Raw genomic sequence first — 19,060 nt, 5'->3', positions numbered from 1 at the left:
TTGCTCTAGGTCCATCCATTTCCCTGCAAATGACATAATATTATTCTTTCTAATGGCCGTGTAAGGTTGCATTGTGTATAGGTATCACATTTTTTGGATCCACTCATCTATAGTACAAAATCTGGGCTGTTTCCATAGCTTGGCTCTTGTGAATAGTGCCCCAATGAACATGGATGTGCAAGTGTCTTTACGGTATCCTGGCTTGTGATGTTATGAGTAGATGCCCAGTAGTAGAATAGAGAAGATCTATGTTTAGCTTTTAGAGGAACCTCCAGGCTGCTGTTCAGAGTGATTGTGTTAGTTTACATTCCCACCAACAGTGCAATAGGGTTACTTTTCCCCAATTTTCGTCAACATTTATTGTTGTTTGAATTCACAATGTTGGCCAATCTAACTGGTGTATGAGATTTTTTTAATTAGCAAAAGGTTGGAAATAGTGTTGTGGCACAATGGTAAAGTGCCAGTCCTGAGCAAAAAACTAAGGGAGAGAGCAAGGCCCTGAGTTCAAGCCCTAGTACTGTTACACACACCCCAAGTTCTTTAGACACAATTCCTCTCACCCCATCCTACAGGTTCTTGAGGCTCAACTTAATCATGTGATTTCTGAAGTTCAGGCAGCAGGTGAGGAGAATACCAGAAATGCCTCACAGGTCCAGATTCAAGATGCATTTTCTGAGTGGGTCTCTCATCTTTGCAGAATGCAGGCCCAGTCTTCTGGCATTGTGGACCTGTCCAGGTTAATTGGTCTTACCAAGAGGCTGTCCACTTTCTTAGCTCCATTACATATAACACAATGCCCTTGCCCATGAGAAAGACCAGGCCAATGGTTTGGGTGGTCTTAGTAGTCAAACTGACCCATGCATTCTGCACAAATCTACCATAGCTAGATGTCAGTGGCATATGCCTGTAATCCTAGCTATTTAGGAGGCTGATATCTGAGGATCAAGGTTTGAAAGCAGCCTGAGCAGAAATATCTATGAGACTCTTTTCTCCAATTAAGCACCAAAAAAGCTCAAGTAGAGCTATGGCTCAAGTGGTATTGCACTAACCTTGAGCAAAAAAGCCCATGGACAGCCCTCAGGCCCCAGGATTGGCACACACACACACACAAATCAGTTACAATGATGGCTGATAAAGTCACACAGAGCAGATGACAGTGTTCTCTCACTGTCTCTTATGTATGTAGAAACTCAGTGAGTGAGCCAGGGTTTCAGACAAACTCCTAAAGTTATGTGACATTACTGTGGGGAGGGGGGGTAAGGGTGCGGGGGAAGACCTTCCAATATGCTCATTGATGGTAATTGGACAAATTAAGTATGCTAAGATGATTTCCATTTGATAGGATCTTTTTTCTCTATTCAGGTCACAGGAAGTAATTTAGGAAAAGTCTCAATTCTGTCTCTCACATATGCAAATGAAATGGAGTGGTATATCTTCTCCGATATTGTCTACAGATGCCACATCAGCAGCTCTTCAAAGTTGGATAATTACAGTAATTAATTTCTGAAAGGGATGTGTGTGGGGGACTAATAATAACAAATAAAAGAATAAATCAAATGAGATACGAGACAGCACAAGAAAGTGCTGAAGCAAAACTTCCCAGCCTCTGTGGTGAGAATGTAGGCTCAGTAGATGGCAGTGTTTCTAAAAGAATAGAAGGGGGTTTCTGCTCTATTCCCTTTGGCTCTGCTGCACTTCCTTCCACTCACTCCCATTACTCAGTGCTCTTGCTCTTTTTTGGGTAAGAAGTGAGTAGCTTCCTAAGAGGCACCATAGAGGCCACTACTTATATAACCTTATGGGTTTCCTGTTCTTATTCATTTCCAGTCACAGCTCTGTTAAATTGGTTCTGTACACAGTGCTCCACTATCCTGGCATTGCAAATCTGCCTGATAAACAGATAATCCAGGTGTTTTTCTCCCTCTGGCATCAGTATCCAGCTGTTCAGAAGGCTGAGAGCTGAGGATCATGGTTCAAAGCCAGTCCAATCAGGAGAGTCGTTAGATTCTTATCTCCAATGAACCAGCAAAAAGCTGGAAGTGGAGGTATGGCTCAAGTGGTAGAGTACCAGTCTTCCGTGAAAAAGCAAAGCAAGAAGGTGAGACCCTTCATTCAAACTCCATAATAAGTAAGTAAGTAAATAAATAAGTAAATACTGGGAGGTAGGAATATTACTGCACATAAAGCTTTTTTTTTTTCCTGGAGCTGAGTTGGTGTCAGAAAGAAATAAGTAATAGACAGGAAGAAGGTTCGTCTTTCATCTGCCAGCTGTATGCAGGCTGTGACCACAGGTTGGAGATGTGACCAGTCCTGAGCCAGGATCCTGTGAGCCATGGCTCAGCAGTAGCTTAGCCTTGTGACTATCACAAGTGTAATCCAGATGGAGGGAAGCCAGATCCAACTTAGCTGGTGCTAGAGCAACCCGTAGGACCCTGAATAAATATGAAACCCCACCTTGTGCCTCTGGGGCTCATAATCTGGGTTTGAGAAAGGACATCAAGAAGAGAATAGAAGGTAGTAAGACAATAGACCCTGATGACTATAGTAGAGTTTGTCCTCAGACCTTGGGACACCGAGACCATGGGTAAGTAGGGACATGGGGATAGTGGAATCTTCAGCAGAAAAAAGTATGTCCATCCAGATCTGGAGAGGAGAAGGGAATTCCAGATTCAGAGAGATATGCAAATAGAGTTCTGTCTGGGGACTTTGTTCAGCTGGGTGAGCCCTCATGGGTAGAGTGGAACTGAGTGGGTTGGGAAAGGTTGCTTCTAGACCTATGGTGAACACCTTGCATGCTGGGAGTGGACATCTACCAGATTCCACCATCATTGTTGTTAACCTCTACTTTTTTTTTTTTTGTGCCAGTCCTTAAACTCAGGACTGAGGCTCTGTTTCTGAGGTTTTTTTGGTTCAAAATTAATGCTCTACCACAGAGCCACAACTCTACTTCTGTTTTTTTGGTGGTAGATTAGAAATAAGAGTCTCATGATGGTGGCTCATGCTTGTAATCCTAGCTACTCAGGAGGCTGAGACCTGAGGATTATGGTTCAAAGCCAGCCTAAGCAGGAAAGTCTGTAAAACTCTTATCTCCAGTTAACCACAAGAAAACCAGAAGTGGCCCTGTGGCTTAATGTGCCCAGGCCCTGAGTTCAAGCCCCGTAACTGAGAAAAAAGAGAATAAAAGAAGAACAAAAAAGAGTCTCAGAGACTTTCCTGCCCAGACTGGCTTCAAATCACCATCCTCAGATCTCTACCTCCTGAGTAGCTGGGATTACAGGTATGAGCTACTGGTGCCTGGCTGAACCCTATGATTTTATGATCATCTATTCCATGAGGGTAGAGTTCAAACTGTGAAGATGGGCAATCATTGTCTGATATCAGCCACATTAATCACACAGCTGTGGGAAAGTTGTGCAACCTCTGACCTTTTACTACATTTGTGTATTATGAAGACAACAATAGGATTGTCCGATGACATTGTGAGGAGGGTTGCATAAAACACGGCTTAAGAGAGTGAGCAGGACATACCTGCTGCTTTGAGATGCATGTGCAAAATGGTGGAGCCATTTATTTTTTAGTTGCTAAAAAGTTTATGAGTACTTTATTATTTAATCTTTATAAAAACCCTACAAAGTAGACAGGAAGACTTGAAACCCATAGCAATGGATATTGTTCTGGTGAGTTCCAGATGTGAGCCACAGATGTGAGGTTGGGACTTCCTGTTTCTTGCCAGGTTGCTTTTTTTCTGTGGGAGGTGCCATTGGGTGCCTGGGGAAAGCAGCAGGCTGGTATGACTCAGACATTGGAGAGACCATTGCCTTCACCTAGCCTGTGCCCTGGGTATGTTACAGACCTGAAGGCTGCTGTACATATGGCTGCCAATGGAGACTTTCTGTACAACCTAGTGGGAGAGAGGGGTGAGGCTGTATATATCTGTCAATTTGTGTGTGCCCAAATGTGGAAAAGAGTGCCATTTTCTGGAGTTAGACTATAATTTTAACCACTTTGAACTAAGTGTGTGGGTTTCAAATAACTAAAATATTGACAGTGTTCATAGCCTTGAAAGATATTTGAAAAGAGCTATTTCCTTTAACAATTGGTGAACAAGGATATTTAGCTTTGTTAAATAGGAACACCATAGACACCATATGCTTTCCCACTAACCATTTGTAGTGTGTGTGTGTGTGTGTGTGTGTGTGTGTGTGTGTGTGTGTGTGTGTGTGTGTGCGCACTGAGACTTGAACTCAGGGCCTGAGTGCTATCTCTTTCCTTTTTCACTCAAGGCTTGTGCTCTGTCACTTGAGCCACAGCTCTACTTCTTGCTGCTTGGTGATTAATTGGAGATAAGAGTCTCACAGGCTTTCCAGCCATTTCTGAGTAGCTAGGATTACAAGCATGAGCCACTGGTGCCAGGTACAAATGTGGATCAGATACCCAAAATATAACTTTCCATATAATCATACTTAGAGGTATGGACTTAAATACACGATTTAGTTCACTGAAGTAGAGTATATGCAGGAGTAAATCTCCATGGAGTAAAACTTCTGAACAATTAACAGACAGTTTAACAAAATGAATTTCAGAAAGCTGAAATGAGCTTGTAAGAAGGGATAGTGGGAGAGGGTTGAATGAATGGAAACAGGAACTGGGGACAAATGCTCAAATGCCCAAATACTCAATGTACACATGTGGTACATGTGGTAAAGGAAGTGGTAAACATGAGATAAGTTGTGAGGAGGGTAGACGGGATGGAAGAGGGTCATAGAAGGGGGGACTCTGAACGGGAAACACTGGACACTTAGACGGCTAAGTTGCAACATCCATTGTAAAATCTTTTGAAGTTCAGAAAAAAATAAAGTAAATTTTAAAAAAAGAACACCAAATACTTATGTAGGCCATCGGTTTATGTCTTTTATGAGGTGATAAAATTTTCTTGAGGTGATAAAATTTTCTTCTTTGTAATGAGTCCAGGATATAGTGTTAAAACAACAAACTTCACTGGGGTGCTGGTGGCTCACGCCTGTAATCCGAGCTACTCTGGAGGCTGAGATCTGAGGATCCCAGTTCAGAGCTAGCACAGGCAAGAAAGTCTGTGACACTCTTATCTCCAATTAAGTACCAAAATGTCAGAAATGGAGCTGTGGCCCAAGCGGTAGAGCACGAGCTTTGATTGAAAAAGCTCAGGGACAACACTCAGACCTGAGTTCATGCTCGAGGACTGGCACAACAAACAAAACAAAACCCTGTTAACTTTAGAGGAAGACCTGGAGAGGATGTACCAGTTCTGCCATTCATTTGTGGTTTGAGCTTAGGAGACTGATGTTAGCTTTCCCATTCTCAGTGTCCTCATCTGAACAGTGAGGCTTTGTTTTCCTGTTGAGAAGAGTAGGGGAAAGTGTTTTGAAGTCCGTAGCACCATCTGTACCACACGCTCACCCAACACAGCCCTTATCCACCCTGCCCTATGGCTCTGCCAGTGAGCTTACCAGTCTGAGTTATGGTTTTATATTTGGAATATTCATATATATATTTGGAAATATAGCCAGGCTCTGGTAATGCTTGTAATCTTAACTACTCAAGAGGCTGAGATCTGAAGATCCAGGTTCTAAGCTAGCCTGGGCAGGAAAGTTGGTGAGACTCCTTTCCCCAACTAACTACCAAAAATGCCAGAAGTGGAGGCATGGTTCAAGTGGCAGAGCACTAGCCTTGAGCAAAGAAAGCTCAGGCCCTGATTCCAAGCCTCAGGACTGGCACAGAAGTTTTTTTTTTTAAATATTAAATGGAAGGTAATTCATTTGAGCTCTAGTGGCAGTTGATACACTATTGAATTAATAGAAACTTGATATTGAGCTATGTAATACTATCTACTTATGAATCCAAGACTCAGGGACTTTGATCTTCTGGATAAAGCTCAGATCACACAGCCTGAAGGAGGCTGGAGGCAGAATAACTCTCAGATGGTAGAGGGAGAACAGAGATCTCTACCGATTTGAGTGATGGCTTACAATCCAATGGATCGAAATCAGCAGAAATACAGTACAGAGCTGACAAAAGAAGAAAGTTGGGGAGAGAGAAATGTTTTGTAAATATGAGGGCCAGGCTTCTACTGTCTGAAAGCACAACCATTATATACATGTCATCTATAAAAGAGGCAGAGTGTGTGGTGTGGAGTCTCATGTCCCTACAAATGCAGTGTGCCTTGCTCGAAGCTGTTAGTCTGTGCAAGACAACACAGGTATCAGACACACCACATACAGACTTTGCTAATTGATTCAGTAGGAGTTGGCTTCTATCTTACACCTAAAGCAAGGTCACAGACTCCCAACCCTGCAGGAGCCTTGTGGACAGCACAAATGAATGCACTAGACTGCGGCAAAAATGAAACATGTCTCTATCACAGAGAACCAGTTCTAAGTAAGTGATGCTAAAACCCACAGTGACCTGTCAGGTACTACACTTCTGTGGCCCAGTGGACCCTTGGTTCTAGTTTTCTGTCTTTGACAATGAAAAGAGCTATCTTGTCTCTTCCAAAATAATTGAATAAAAGAATATTTTAGTTAAGTTGGAGCAGGCAGTCTGTATGTCAGGGCAGCACAACTGGTCTTCAGGATACCTCTGCTGTTTCTGGCCTGCTTGGAGGCCCTCACCGATATTAGCTTATTCCTCTAATAAAATACCTCAGAGTGACTATTTGATCAGGAAAAGAGTTATTTTTCCATTCTGAAGAATTGGCTCACCTCTGTTGAGGCTGACATAGCAAATGGTATCATGGTGGGAGGAAGTATCGGAATGATACTGTACCATTTGTAAGAAAATAGAACGATTTGGACAAATTATATTAAGCAAAGTAATCCAGACCCAGAGAAACACTGGTTGCATGGTTTCCCTCATTTGTGGTAACTAGAATGTGGCTATAAATCTACAAGTAAACATATGGGATGGTACAAGAAAAAAATACAGGGCTGGGAAGGTGGCTCAGTGGTAGAGCACTTGCCTTGCATGCCTGAGGCCCTGGGTTTGATTCCCCAGCACCACATAAGCAAAAAGAAAAAAGCCGGAAGTGGCACTGTGGCTCAAGTGGTAGAGTGCTGGCCTTGAGCTGAAGAGCTGAGGGACAGCGCCCAGGCTCAGAGTTCAGGCCCCACTACCGGACCCCCCCCCCCCAAAAAAAAAAAAAAAGAAAAGAAAAAAATACATGGGGACATGATAAATTATATCGGTCTCTAGGCATTCACACAGTGAAGCCAAAGGAGGATATTCTTAGGAGAGGAAAACATAGGTGCATCTGACCATATAAAATAACATTTATTGAAATAAACTCCAGGAACTGGAAACAAGAGATTCTTTTCCCCCTTCTTTGTAGCTGTTTTGTTTTCACTTCCTTTTGTCTTGTTTGTTCGTTTATCTATCCTTGGGAGGGCAAAGGAGGCACACAGAAATGGAGGGACAAAGGGTGAACAAATGTAGCAGTGATTCTCACTAGACACCATGTTGAAAATGAGCTATACAACTCATGGGATGGGTGGAAAAACTGGGAGAGAGCAAGTAAAGAGGTGATCCTAGTCAAGAAGGAGTGTACTCTTTATCTGATTTATGTACCCGTAACCCCTCTGTATCCCACCTTTATAATAACCATAAATAAAAATAAAAAAACTGTAAAAGCAAACCAAAAGAAACCCTATGGCAGGAAACATCTCATGGTGAGACTGAGATGCTCTTCCGGAGGCTTCACCCCAATAACCTAAAGCCCTCCCTCTAGCCTCTACTTCTAAAGGTCCCACCACCTCTCTCATTACCATGCTTTCAACACAGGAACCCCAGGGCACAATCCACATCTAAGTATTAACCCTGTCCCCCAACCCCCGGACCAGTTCTTATTGGGACCATATTGATATTATTAGGGGAGAAAGCTTGGGGAGAGAGGGAGAGAGATCAAGGGCAGAATGGACATGGAGTCTTGACTGTTAAGTAGACAAAGCAGACACTTCTTCAGGCTGTCCCGCAAGGGCTCTGTGATAATTTGCCTTATGGGTCTAGCCTGCCAGGCAGCTTGGTGACCCCATGCTCTTACCGTGGGGCCCTAATTGAACCACCGTCCCTTCTCCTGCATTGGAAATAATATGCGTTAGGGAAATCAATCCATTTGTAGTGGGGGAGAAACCAGACTGGTTTCCTGCTAGTGCTCATATTTTCACTAAAACCCTATTTTACTGGAACCAACATTGAAAAAAGCAGCACATTTTATTCAAAACAAGGCAATATTGGTATCGACAGAGCTGCAGTGGTAATGAGAATGATCAATTTTCCCTCCTCCATTATGGGGTATTGAGCAATTTTGGAGTAAACTTGTGGCATCATTAGACAAGATCAGCACTTTTTCCCCCTTTTGAAAACTTTTTCTTTCGTCTTTTTTTTTCCTTTTTGTATATTTATATTGGAAGTATTTCTGCTTTGGTGGGAAAACAATAATAAAAGCAACCAAATACACACAACTCTTCCCCCTCCCCTCGCCGCCCCAAGTCCTCCAATGTACTTAGTGATGTGCTCAAATTAAAAATTGGGGATTGTAGACATTTCTTTTTAATTCTTATTAATAATACATCGAGAAGCTATTTTTGCATCTTGCTTCATCCAGACTGTCTCCCCAAGTCTCACCCCAAATTAAAAAGGTGGCAGTTACCAAATGAAAGAATCCAAGTTCTGGCAGATGGACCGCTGAAGGTGGGGGGATGGGCTTTCTCTCTGGTGTGCGTGTGGCGGGGTGCAGAAGGAAGACAGAGGCGAGCATGTTCCACCAAGAGGTTGATGTATTTCTACATGGAAGAATCCCTCAAAAGTTTTTGAGGAGTTGCTGAAGGAAAATTAGCGTGAGCATTTTTCACTATTGTACTCTATGTGTGCACCTGCCAGCTCAGACTGGCTGTTGCAGAGTTCCCGTTTAAAGGGAAGGGGACTATGATGGTTTGGATGTGGTTTTGAACCCCAAGGGCTCATGCCCTGGAAGCTTGGTTGCTGGTATGGAGGCGGTGAGGTGGGAGGTCGTGCCTAGTGGAAGGTCACGGAGGCTGCTGTCCTCAGCAGGAATTCATCTAGTTTGTATGGAGCCCCACCAGGTCCTTAGGAGAAGGTTATAACGGAAAAGCAACCCTGGCTCCTCCTGGCTCTCTGGCTTCTACCCTGGGATCTTTCCCTTTGATACATCCTTTTACCACGATGACATCCACACCTGACACAGCCGAGCAGGCTCTCCCATCTTTGCCCAAGTCAAGTCAGTGCTGGTGTCAAGTCCTTAGAACCAGAAGCTAAACAAAACTATTTTCTTTATGCAATACTCAGCCCCAGTTCTTTTTATCATAGTAACAGAAAAACTGACTAATACAGGGATCTCCTTCCTGTATTAGTGATGGTCTGTCCTCAGTGTCAGCAGACCACATAGACTGACCACTGCACTGATAAAACATTAACGTTTCAGATTGGTGAAGCCCTGCCATTTCCAGACCTCCTGAGAAATCATTCGAATCATTTTACCGCCCCCTCCCCCAATTTTAAGTTAGAAATGTTACTAAAGATACCTTACAAATACAAGCAGTACTGAAAGCTATCAATTTGAGTCAGGGGGCCCAGGGCTCAGTGTGCCAGGAAGCAGGTGAGAGAATGTAAGTTGGTTTGTATGAGCCATTTTAAGTCTAAAAAAAAAAAACTGGAGATGACAAACAGTGTAGATAGGTTCCTTTCCTTCAACACTTTGACTTCTTTGGAACATCTGAGCCATGGAATTGTATCAGCAGCCTGTTAGAAAAAGCTGGGCTTGCTGATTTCTGTGATAGAAACGTGTCCTTGCCTGATTCCTGCCATGGGGCCCCTCGAGTGACTGTATGTGGGGAGTAGAGAGAGTAAGATGGGGTGATTCTCATGATGAGTGTGATTCTTTGTGTTAATTTGTTTTCCATTATAATGAAATAACTGAGGCTGGGTGCTGCACAAAGAAAATAGGGTTATTTTGCTTATGTTTCTGGAGGTTCCAGGCCACACCCTTAGTGTAGCCCTGTGCAATCGATGTCTCTGGCTTCAGTTTTCTTGTCTGTAGAATGGGGATGATTGAGTATAGCACTGTCTCCTAGACATCACAGCGATCGTGTCATCTATCTGTGTGGAGATGCTTAGATACGGCACATGCTAAATAGTCAGGATTTTCCCTTCACAGCGGGGAATCTGGTCCCTAAAGTCAGTGTCAGGTGTGGCTTCCCTTCTCCCTCTGAAGTTCCATAAAATGTGGACACTGACTTGCTAGAGCATGTCCCACACTGTGCCAAGGCTGTTTTTCCACTCACCTGTCTCACCATTAGCCCAGGAATCCCTGGGAGTTGAGACTGTGTTCTTTAAAAAAATAACTTTAAGGCTGAGCACTGATGGCTCACGCCTATAATCATAGTGATTCAGTAGGCTGAGATCTGAGGGTTGTGGTTCAAAACCAGCCCCCTGCAAGAAGGCTCCTCTTTCTAGCTAAACGCAAGAAAACCAGAAATTATGCTGTGGCTCAAAGTGATAGACAGCTAGTTTTGAGCAAAAGAGCTCAGGGACAGTGCCCAGGCCCTGAGTTCAAGTTCTATGACCAACAAAAAAAATTTAGTAAAGGTGCAAAGTAGTTTCAGTTCAATGTGTCAGTTTATGGGTACAATGCATCTTGATCTATGTCACCCTTCCATTGTTACTCCTGTGTCTTTCCTGACCCCTCAACTTACCTTGCTCCATTTCTCATATGTGCATTGAATATTAGGACTGTATTCACCCATTCTTGCTCTCTCCACTCTTGCATCTGTCCCCATCCCCTTCCCTGCCTCCTCCATAACACAATTTGTAGCTTCTTGATGTTCATTTTGTTAAGTCGTAACACCATTGCAATCCTCCCCTGTGTATACCATACTCAGTCTCTCTCTCTCTCTCTCTCTCTCTCTCTCTCACACACACACACACACACACACACACATACACACCTATGCCTCTATATGTTTTCATATATGTTTATAGTTCAGATCTAACTTCCACATATTAGAGAAACATTCACTCAGAGCTCCAGTTACTTTACTTAACATAAATTTTCCAGGTCCATCTATATATCCTTAATAGTCTTCCTGATGGATGAGTAAAATTCCATTGTGACCAGACAGTGTGTGTGTGTGTGTGTGTGTGTGTGTGTGTGTGTGTGTGAGAGTGTGTGTGTGAGAGAGAGAGAGAGAGAGAGAGAGAGAGAGAGAGAGAGAGAGAGAGAGAATGTGTATATGGCACATTTTTGAATACCTGTTAGCTGATGTTGCGCCCACCATTCTTGCTTGAGAGACAAGAGGAAGAAAGGCTCCAGTAAGGCTTGCACAGGGGATGTGGGTGGCAGGACTATGATGATGAGACCGAGACAGAGATTACTGCTGGCCTCTGGGTCCTCAGCTCACCGTCAGAGAACTCAGCCAGCCATGTACTGAAAATAGCAAAAAGTAATTGTGTCTGTATTGAACACATCAGCTTTTCTTCTTGTCATTATTCCCAACACAATGTCACATCTATTACATTTGCACTGTATTAAGTATTGTGAGTAGCAAGGATTTAAAGTTTGGAAGGGGACCGTGTAGGCCATGCACAAACACTGCAGCATCTCCCTCCCTCTCTACCACCATGCTCCTCCCTCCCTCTCTCTCCCCCTCCTTCTCTCTCCCTCCTTCCCTCCTTCTTTCTTTTCCTCCTTCCCTCCCTCCCCCTTCCCATCTCTCCCCCTCCCTCTCTCCCTTTCTCTCTCCCTCCTTCCCCCTCTTTCTCCCTTCCTTACTATGCCTGGACTAGGGCTTGAACTGAGGGCCTCAAGCTCCTCCTTAGCTTTTTCACTCAAGGCTGATGTTCTACTTCTTGAGCCACACTTCCATTTCTGACTTTTTGCTCATTAATTGAAGATAAGAGTCTTTCAGATTTGTCCACCCCAGGCTGGCTTTGAAGTGGGATCCTCAGACCTTAGCCTAGATCTCATTTCTTTGAAGCACAAACTAGGGAAGTGACTTAAATGTGGCAAGGTGCTAGTGCCTCAGGTCAGATTCCCAGGAAGTGAAGCCTGGATTGTCAAGGGATGGAGAGTGAGGGATCAGGGCAGTTTGAGGTTGTGAGGGGGATCTGGGGTGAACTGTTACCTAGTTTTTGTATTTTTTATTGTAAAGATACTGTACAGAGGGGTATAGTTACATGAGTAATGTGATGAGTACATTTCCTATCTAGCATTGCTACCTCCTCCTTTGTTTTTCTCCTACCCTCCCTTCCCTCCTCCCCCCACAAGTTCTAAAGTTCATTTTCAACATAGTGTCTTGTACATCTCATTGTTACAATGGGTCAACCTGTCTCCTTATTTCAGCATTTTGTTATTTCCCTTCCCCTCCCCAAATTAGAAAAATGCATATACAAGAAGCAGGGCACTGGAATCAAATACAGTGAAAACAGGGGTTGTACCATGGGGGAAGAACATACAAAAGAAACAAAAGGATCACATAGTACACTAAAAGTACATTAAAAACAATAGCAAGAAAGAAAAAACCACTTGTGTCCCTATCTTGGGGTTCATTACACTTAACATCATCTTATATGGTCATATGTACATAGCTTTTGACCTTTTCTGCTTATCCTAGACATATACTAGTTATTCCCTTATTGGGAAACCATGGGACCTATGTTTCTTTGGGCCTGGTTTACTTCACTTAATATAATTTTTTCCAAGTCTTTCCATTTCCTAACAAATGGGACGATGTCATTCTTTCTGGAGGCATATATATACATATATATATATATGTATATATATATATGTATATATATATATATGTATATATATATGTATATATATATATGTATATATATGTATATATATATATATATGTATATCACATTTTCTTGATCTAGTCATCTACTGAGGGGCATCTGGGTGGTTCCCTATCTTAGCTATGGTAAATAATGCTGTGATAAACATAGTTTGTGCTGGTTTTTTGTCTTGGGGTTTGAACTCTGGGTCTGGGCACTGTCACTCAGCTCTTCAGCTCAAGGTTAGCGCTCTACCACTTGAGCCACAGTGCCACTTCTGGCTTTTTCTGTTTATGTGGTGCTGAGGAATTGAACCCAGGGCCTCATGCATGTGAGGCAAGCACTCTACCAGTGAGCCACCTTCCCAGCCCATGCTGGTAGCTTTAGTATGGCCTTGTTTGTGATTGTTTGGGTAAATGCCCCAAACTGGGATTGCTAGGTCATAGGGGAGCTCTATGTGGAGTCTTTTAAGGAACCTCCATACTGCCTTCCAAAGTGGTTGAACAAGTTTACACTCCCACCAACAATGCAGTAGGGTTCCCTTTTGGCCACATACCTTCCAACATCCGTTGTTATTAGATTTCTTGATTATAGCCATTCTAACTAGGGTGAGGTGGAATCTCAATGTTGTTTTGATTTGCATTTCTTTTGTGGCTAGAGGAGTTGAGCATTTTGTCCTGTGTCTATTGGCCATTCTTATCTCTTCTTCAGAGAAGTCTCTCTTTAAGTCTTTAGTCCACTTATTAATGGGGAAGTTGTTTCTTTGAAGATTTGTTGTTGGAGGATTTAATTTTTTGAGTTCTAAGTATATTTTAGATATGAGACCCTTGTCCATTGTATGGCTAGTGAAGATCTTCTCCCAATCCGTGGGCTTTCTATTGATCTTGCTAGCTATGTCCTTTGCCATGCAGAAGCTCTGCAACTTCATGCAATCCCATTTGTCCCTTTCTTTGATGTGTTACGTTTTGGCCTGTGCCAAGGAGCCCTAAAGTTTCTCCTATTTCTTCCTGTAATGTTTCTAGGGCGTTGCTTTGACTTTGAGGTCTTTGATCCATTTGGAGTTGATTCTGGAGCAGAGTGATATATTAGGATCTAGCTTTAGTTTTCTACAGGTGTTTAACCAGTTTTGCCAGCACCATTTACTGAAGAGGCCGTCTTTCTTCCATTCCATTTTTTAAGCTCCCTTATCCAAGATTAGGTGGCTGTAGGTCTGTGGGTTTCTTTCTCGATCTTCAGTTTGATTCCATTTGTCCTCAGGTCTGTTCTGCCATTACCAAGCTTTTTTGATTACTATGGCTTTATAATTGAGTTTAAAGTTTGGGATTGATATTCCTCCAGCACTGTTATTTCTGCTAAGGATTGTTTTTGCTATTTGGAGTCTTTTATTGTTCCATATGAATTTTTGGATTGTTTCTTCTATTTCATTAAAGAATGAAGTTGCGATGTAGATAGGTATGGCATTGAATTTATAGATAGCCTTTGGCAGTATTGCCATTTTCATGATGTTAATCCTCCCAATCCAGGAGCATGGGAGGTTTCTCCACTTCCTTAGTTCTGCTTTAATTTCTTTTTTTCCAGATTTTTAAAGTTTTTATCATAGAGGTCCTTCACTTCTTTAGTTAACTCCTAGTATTTTATTTTTTTGTGGGGCTATTACAAAAGGAGTCGCTTTCCTGATTTCAGCTGTGCTTTTCTCATTGTTGGCATACAGAAAAGCCATTGATTTTTGAGGGTTAATTTATAATTTTGGATTAGCTTGAGTACCTTAGGAGTGGAGTCCATGGGGTGCTTTAAATACAAGATCATGTCATCTGCAAAGAGTGAGAGTTTTACTTCATCTTTCCCTATTTGGATCCCCTTTATGTTTGCATCTTGTCTTATTGCTGTAGCTAGGCATTCTAAAACTAAATTGAAGAGAAGTGGAGAGAGTGGACATCCTTGTTTTGTCCCTGAATTTAGAGGAAATGGCTTTAGCTTTTTGCCATTAAGTTGTTATCTAAGTTTATCTTGAGCCATAATGGTGGGCTGGAAAGCCTGAGCTGCATTTTAAAGTCTGGAGAGGGCCAATTTTATAAGTCATAAGCTGGTGTGTGTGTGTGGGGGGGGTCAGGTATGTATGGGTATGTATTCACATGCATGGATGCACACAGGTGTGTTACATGTGTGCATGTGTGTACATACCTTTGTGCATGTAGCTGTACACAGGTGTAGGTATATACAGGGGTCACATTGTCTCTGAGCAAGAACAGCTCCTATCTGGTAGAGTGCACCAGCCCTTCAGAGCAGGGGCAGCCGTGATAGACATACCACCCACCTGGAAAAAGAGTCCTGCATTGGGAGCCAGTGCCTCATGTCTGTAATTCTAGCTACTCAGGAGCCTGAGACTTGAGGATTGCAGTTCAAAGCCAGTCTGGGCAGAAAAATCTGTGAGAGTCTTAACTCCAACTAATCACCCAAAATGCTGGAAGTAGAGCTGTGGTTCAAGTGGTAGAGTGTTAGCTTTGAACAAAAAAAGCTCAGGGACTGTGTCTGGGCCCTAGGACCAGCAAAACAACAACAACCACCAACAACAACAACAAGTAGAGGTCTGGGTGTGGCATCAATATCATTCTCCATAGCAAGCAAAATTCCACTCAGGTCTAATTGGCATCCCTCACACTTTGGATAACAAGTCTTAATGAGGAGACAGAATGTGGATGGTTCCGAGAGACTTTATTTTTTTAAACAGTTTGTTAATTTTCTAGTGCTGATCCTGGGGCTTAAACCTGAGCACTATCCTTGAACATTTTTTTTCTTTAAAGCTGGTACTTAACCACTTGAGCGTTAGCTCCACTTCCTGATCAGGGAAGAATCCCATAGTCTTTCTTGCCCTAGCTGGCTTTGAACCTTGATCCTTAGATCTCAACATCCTTGGTACCTCAGATTACAGGTGTGAGCCACTGACACCTGGTTGCCAGTGACGTTTTTTGACCCAAGGATACAAGCCTGCACAATAAAGTCTTCCCATCTTTAAGATGGGATTTTTATGTGGAATCTTCAGACTTTTCCATGCTAGTGATTAATTCAGAAACATTTCTAACATCATGTGGGTCTAACACCCCATGTCTAAGAGCTGACCCAGCTTCCCAGCTTCTAGGTTCCCATGTGCCTTTCTTCCCAGTCTGTGCACTGGCCAGAAACTTACTGTAGCAGATCAGGTCCTTCCCTGGGCTGGCCTCCCTGGGTCTGCTGTAGCAGTTGAGGACAGCACGGGACAGCACAGGTGCATGGTTGTGGTGGCTGCCATCTGTTTGTTTCATCACCAATCTCGGATAGAGTTAGAATCCTGCCAAACTCACCCACAGGCTGTTTGTCCCTCAAGGGCTCATGGCTTACTTTGGTCACTTTCTAGCTCTCCCAGGAGATACAGTGCTCCATGGCCAGCTACCTCCAGTCCCTGGTGAAGTCAGAGAAGAACCGCCAGGTCATGTGTGAGGCAGGGATGCTCCGGGCACTCATGACCTCTTGCCGCAAGTCCCTGAGCACCAGCAGCAGCCCCCTGCACTCTCTCCTCATCAGAATCTTTGAAAAGCTTGCTTCCCAAGCCATCGAACCAGACATGCTAAGGTACCAACTGTGTGCACTAAGCAGTAAATATGACAGAGTCAGGTGGATGCTGGTGGCTCACACCTATAATTCTAGCTTCTTAGGAGGCTGAGATCTGAAGATCATGGTTCAAAGCCATCCCAGGCAGGAAAGTCCCTGAGACTTTTATCTTCATGAACCAGCAAATAGCTATAAGTGTCACTGTGGCTCAAGTGGTAGAGTGTTGGCCTTGGGCAAAAGAAGCTCAGGGACAGCTCTCAGGCTCTTGAGTTCAAGCACCAGGACTAACACAAAAAATAACAAAAACAAAATCATCTCATATGCAAGAAGAGAGGGTATGAGGCTGTGAATTCAAATCCTGGGACTAGTAACAAACAAAACAACAAAAACTTGCAAACAATGTACAACACAAGGTGTAGTTGAGACATCTAGCTTTGTTAGCTCTCTGGGCTGGGTCGCAGGAAGGGATGGGCTACTGCATGGCTGTTGGAAACAGCATTTCAAGGCAAAGGAAGACAGAATCAGGGACACTGAACACCTAGAGAAGCGATCTGCAAACGTTTTTGCTGGCTGAATATCTTCACTTGGTTCTCTTGTGTGTTGTAATATTCAGACAATTTCTTGGCCTCGGAATTCACCTACCTCTGCCAGCTGCAACAAAAATCCTCAGTTCTCCTCAAGGGCACACAGGTGAGTGTGATTGCTCAGGTGAGGTGGGGGGAAGAAAAACAGTGGCTTAATGGAATGCAAAGGAATTCTCATTCCTAGTGAAAAAATCATTCATAACAGAGGGAAAGCAGACAGATTAAAAAACATGGAGCAAGCAGGCACTGGTACCTCATGACTATAATCCTAGCTACTCAGGAGACTGAGATCTGAGGAACATGACTCAAAGCTCAGGCAGGAAAGTCTGTGAGACTCATCTCTAATTAACCACCAAAAAGCCTCAAATGGAGCTGTGGCTCATGTGGTAGAGTGCTAGCCTTGAGCAAAAAAAAGCTCATGGAGTGCGCCCAGGTCATAAGTTCAAACTGGCACTGGAAAAAAAATTAAAAGAAAATCAACAGAGATAGGGCTTTGTTATGGGAGCTCCTGGTGACCTACAGAAAGCCCCCTCAGAGTTGTGACAGGTCCCTTGGGGATACCACCCCAAAACACAGTGTAGAAAAGAGCTGAGGGAGGACACATCTTCTCTTGTTTGTTGCTTCAGGGTCACAGGCAGCAGATCCAGGCAAAGCTGAGGGCCCTGCGGATGCCAGCCCATGCCCTGGAGTGGAGCTCAGGTCTCCGGGGGCCTGCCAGGATTCCACCACTGCCCTTCAGACAGCCATGAGCCTCATCTCCATGACCTCCCCGCGCAACCTGCAGTCCCAGAGAGCCACCCTGGCTCCATCCTTTGTGGAATTTGACATGTCTGTGGAAGGTTATGGGTGCGACTGACTTTTACATATTTTGAAAATGGCTTGGTAGTGTTTTCTAGTGCCACTGATGAATTTGAACATTGATTATAAAGTCACTCAAGAAGACAAACGTGTCTAAGTAGTAGTAGTCCTGTAGCCATTGGCTTTCCCAGAGGGACAGTGTCTCTCTACCATGGAGGACCAGGGCCCTTCTTTCCCTGTTATGCTGCTCCTAGAAAGCCCTGTTGCCCTGTCTAGCTTCCAATGTAGATTATTCCCTTTGGGGTACCCTACCAGCACCAGTTACTTTCTGTCTGTGGGCCCTGATGGTGGAGGAGGGGTACAATCCCTGCTAATATTAGGATCGATGACATGGCTCAGGCTGGCAGTGTGGATGCAAGACGTTGGCTTGCAGTCCAGTGACTGGATGTTTTCTTATTTCAAGCTGTCTGTTTATTCCGACCTTGTCGACAGTCATGGGGACCAGCACGGAGTACTCTGTTTCTGGAGGAATTGGGACAGGTAGGGATCTCCCAAGAGGCTTTGTTCTTCATCTGGTCCCAGGAATAAATCCTCAGGTAATTCTTGGCTACAGATTTCTAATTGGTGTATTCAGAAAGCACGAGTCTCCTTTGGGGCCTGAGAATCTGTGTGTGAGCTACCACGTGTGTTCACTCACACTCAGAGGAAGTGTCCTGCTCACTGTGTCCCCAGGGCTCACTTAGTGCCAGTGGCCTGAGAGGCGACTCTGTCAGTCAGCCTGCACCCGATTCATCCTGTTGGTGCCAGGTACAGTTGAATTAGAGAGAATTGTGAGTTCTGGACAGATAGCCACCAAGAATGGACCAGAAACTGGGGGCCACTCCTAGCCACTCAGGAGGCTGAGATCTGAGGATCATGGTTCCAAGTCAACCTAGACAGAAACCTCTGTGAGACTTATCTCCAATTATCCACCAAAGAGAAGTTGTAAGTGGAGCAGTATCTCAAGTGGTAGAGAGTGCTAGCCTGGAGCAAAAAGCTCAGGACAGCACCCAGGCCCCGAGTTCAAGCTCTAGGACCAACACACACAAAAGACAAGAAAAGAGAAGAATGGACTGGACCTTGGCAGGTGGCTTCGGGGAAGGGGGGAGGGGAAGTCACACTGGGCACACTTACTTTGCATCGCATGGTGCTTAGATGAAAACCTACCTGGCAGGACAGTGCAGGCTCAGTGCTGATGGAGACCAACAGGAGAACCAGACTTTGGGATT

General features: G+C 43.8%; 1 protein-coding gene across 2 annotated transcripts in view; it reads left to right on the top strand.

The window, feature by feature from the left end:
* Window positions 1-19,060, top strand: part of Wdfy4 (WDFY family member 4) — a 270,144-nt gene that overhangs the window by 54,939 nt on the left and 196,145 nt on the right. For both annotated transcript variants that reach the window (XM_042696276.1, XM_042696275.1), the window contains exons 14-17: window positions 16,217-16,431; window positions 17,024-17,100; window positions 17,621-17,840; window positions 18,256-18,332. In XM_042696276.1, coding sequence (XP_042552210.1) covers window positions 16,217-16,431; window positions 17,024-17,100; window positions 17,621-17,840; window positions 18,256-18,332 — 589 coding nt within the window. The remainder of the gene's footprint in view (window positions 1-16,216; window positions 16,432-17,023; window positions 17,101-17,620; window positions 17,841-18,255; window positions 18,333-19,060) is intronic.

This window comes from Dipodomys spectabilis, unplaced genomic scaffold, assembly GCF_019054845.1.
Source record: "Dipodomys spectabilis isolate Male_0828 unplaced genomic scaffold, ASM1905484v1 ptg000207l, whole genome shotgun sequence".
Classification (NCBI taxonomy): Eukaryota; Metazoa; Chordata; class Mammalia; order Rodentia; family Heteromyidae; genus Dipodomys; species Dipodomys spectabilis.
This window is presented reverse-complemented; position numbering and strand designations above follow the sequence as displayed.